This window comes from Chiloscyllium plagiosum, unplaced genomic scaffold (assembly GCF_004010195.1).
Source record: "Chiloscyllium plagiosum isolate BGI_BamShark_2017 unplaced genomic scaffold, ASM401019v2 scaf_1979, whole genome shotgun sequence".
In the NCBI taxonomy this organism is placed as follows: Eukaryota; Metazoa; Chordata; class Chondrichthyes; order Orectolobiformes; family Hemiscylliidae; genus Chiloscyllium; species Chiloscyllium plagiosum.
The window spans coordinates 9,321-10,976 of record NW_025214970.1 but is presented as its reverse complement, the minus strand read 5'-3'; the positions used below and the strand labels follow the sequence as shown (position 1 = coordinate 10,976).

The 1,656-nt window shown below is 51.3% G+C and overlaps 1 protein-coding gene across 1 annotated transcript in view; it reads right to left on the bottom strand.

Annotated features, from left to right (window-relative positions):
• Positions 1–1,656, bottom strand: part of LOC122548100 (large neutral amino acids transporter small subunit 2-like) — a 49,703-nt gene that overhangs the window by 42,100 nt on the left and 5,947 nt on the right. Inside the window, exons 2-3 of the mRNA XM_043686661.1 lie at positions 1,326–1,481; positions 589–704 (exon numbers count right to left, since the gene is read on the bottom strand). Of these exons, the coding sequence (XP_043542596.1) occupies positions 589–704; positions 1,326–1,481 (272 nt within the window). The remainder of the gene's footprint in view (positions 1–588; positions 705–1,325; positions 1,482–1,656) is intronic.

The following is a 1,656-nucleotide window of genomic DNA, read 5'->3' as shown; positions in this document are numbered from 1 at the left end:
CTGGGGTCAGGGAGTCCAGAACTAGAGGGCCATAGGTTTAGGGTGAGAGGGGAAAGATATAAAAGAGACCTAAGGGGCAACTTTTTCCACACAGAGGGTGGTACGTGTATGGAATGAGCTGCCAGAGGAAGTGGCGGAGGCTGGTACAATGACAGCATTTAAAAGGCATCTGGATGGGTATATGAATAGGAAGGGTTTGGAGGGATATGGGCCAGGCGCTGGCAGGTGGGACTAGATTGGGTTGGGATATCTGGGTCAGCACGGACGGGTTGGACCGAAGGGTCTGTTTCCATGCTGTGCAGCCCTTAACACTCTGGCAGTCCCAGTCTACATTAGGAAAATTAAAGCCCCCCCTCCTGCAAGTCTCCCCACAGATTTGTTCCTCGAATTCCCGTTGACTATTTGGGAGCCTATAGAACCACCCCAATATCGTCACCATCCCCTTCTTATTTCACAGCTCCACCCACAACGCCTCACCGGATGAGCCTTCAGTTATTTTCTCTCTCATTCTTGCTGGGAGACTCACCTTCATCAGAAACGCCACTCCCCCTTCCCCTCTTTCCCCTCCCTCTGTCCTGCCTAAAGCACCTGTAGCCTGGCACATTCAGCTGCCAGTCGTGTCCCTCCCTGAGCCAGCTTTCTGTCATGGCCATAATATCCCGGTCCCCTGTTACCTATCAGCACCTTGGGTTTATCGGCCCCACCTGTCAACAGGGAAACAGAATCAATTTAATCCAACAGGCATTCCTCGCTCCCTGTCGTGTTCCAGCCTCACCCGTCTCTGCACTTTGTGTGATCCACACACACGCAAGCACTGACACACGTCTAAACATGCAGACAGACACATGTACACACAAACACACGCAGATACATGTACACACACACAGACATGTACACATCTGCAGACATACATACACTCATACACACGCAGATACACATTTTACAGACACACACCCAGATAGACACATGCAGATATACACATGTAGACACATGCACATGCAGACAGACAGTTACTCACATGTATACACACACAAAGCTACGTGTGTGTATATACACACGCGCAGACACGTGCACATGCAGACAGAAACACACGTAGACACATACACATACGTACGTACACATGTATATGCACACAGACACACGTTCACACACGTACACTCAGACACATGTACACACGTGTATGCACACAAACATACGCGCAGACAGACATGTACACATGTACACAGACACATATGCGTACACAGAGGCACGTACACACACAGAGACACGTACACACACACAGAGACACGTACACACTGCACCCCGGCCCATTTTTCCTGGTGTTTACCTATATGGGTCAACCAGTTCCTCGGTGACGTAGTTGAGAAAGTTCCAGCCCCCGTAGGCAAAGGAGCCCTGGAGGAAAGCCAGGGCCACCAGGCCAATCTCAGGCTCCTGCCACGGCTGGAAGGCGTTCTGGGGCTCCAGCCAGTAGTAGTGACCTGCAAACCGGAGCTAACAGCGATTAATAGAAGACCCACACTCAGGAACAACCAGTAAAGAGCAGCCCAACCCCACCCTCCCGTTGCTGCCACACGGACAGCTGGAGAAATACCGCAACAACCACATCAGGACACCATTCGGCCCCTTGAGGCTGCTCCGACTTTCACCAAGATT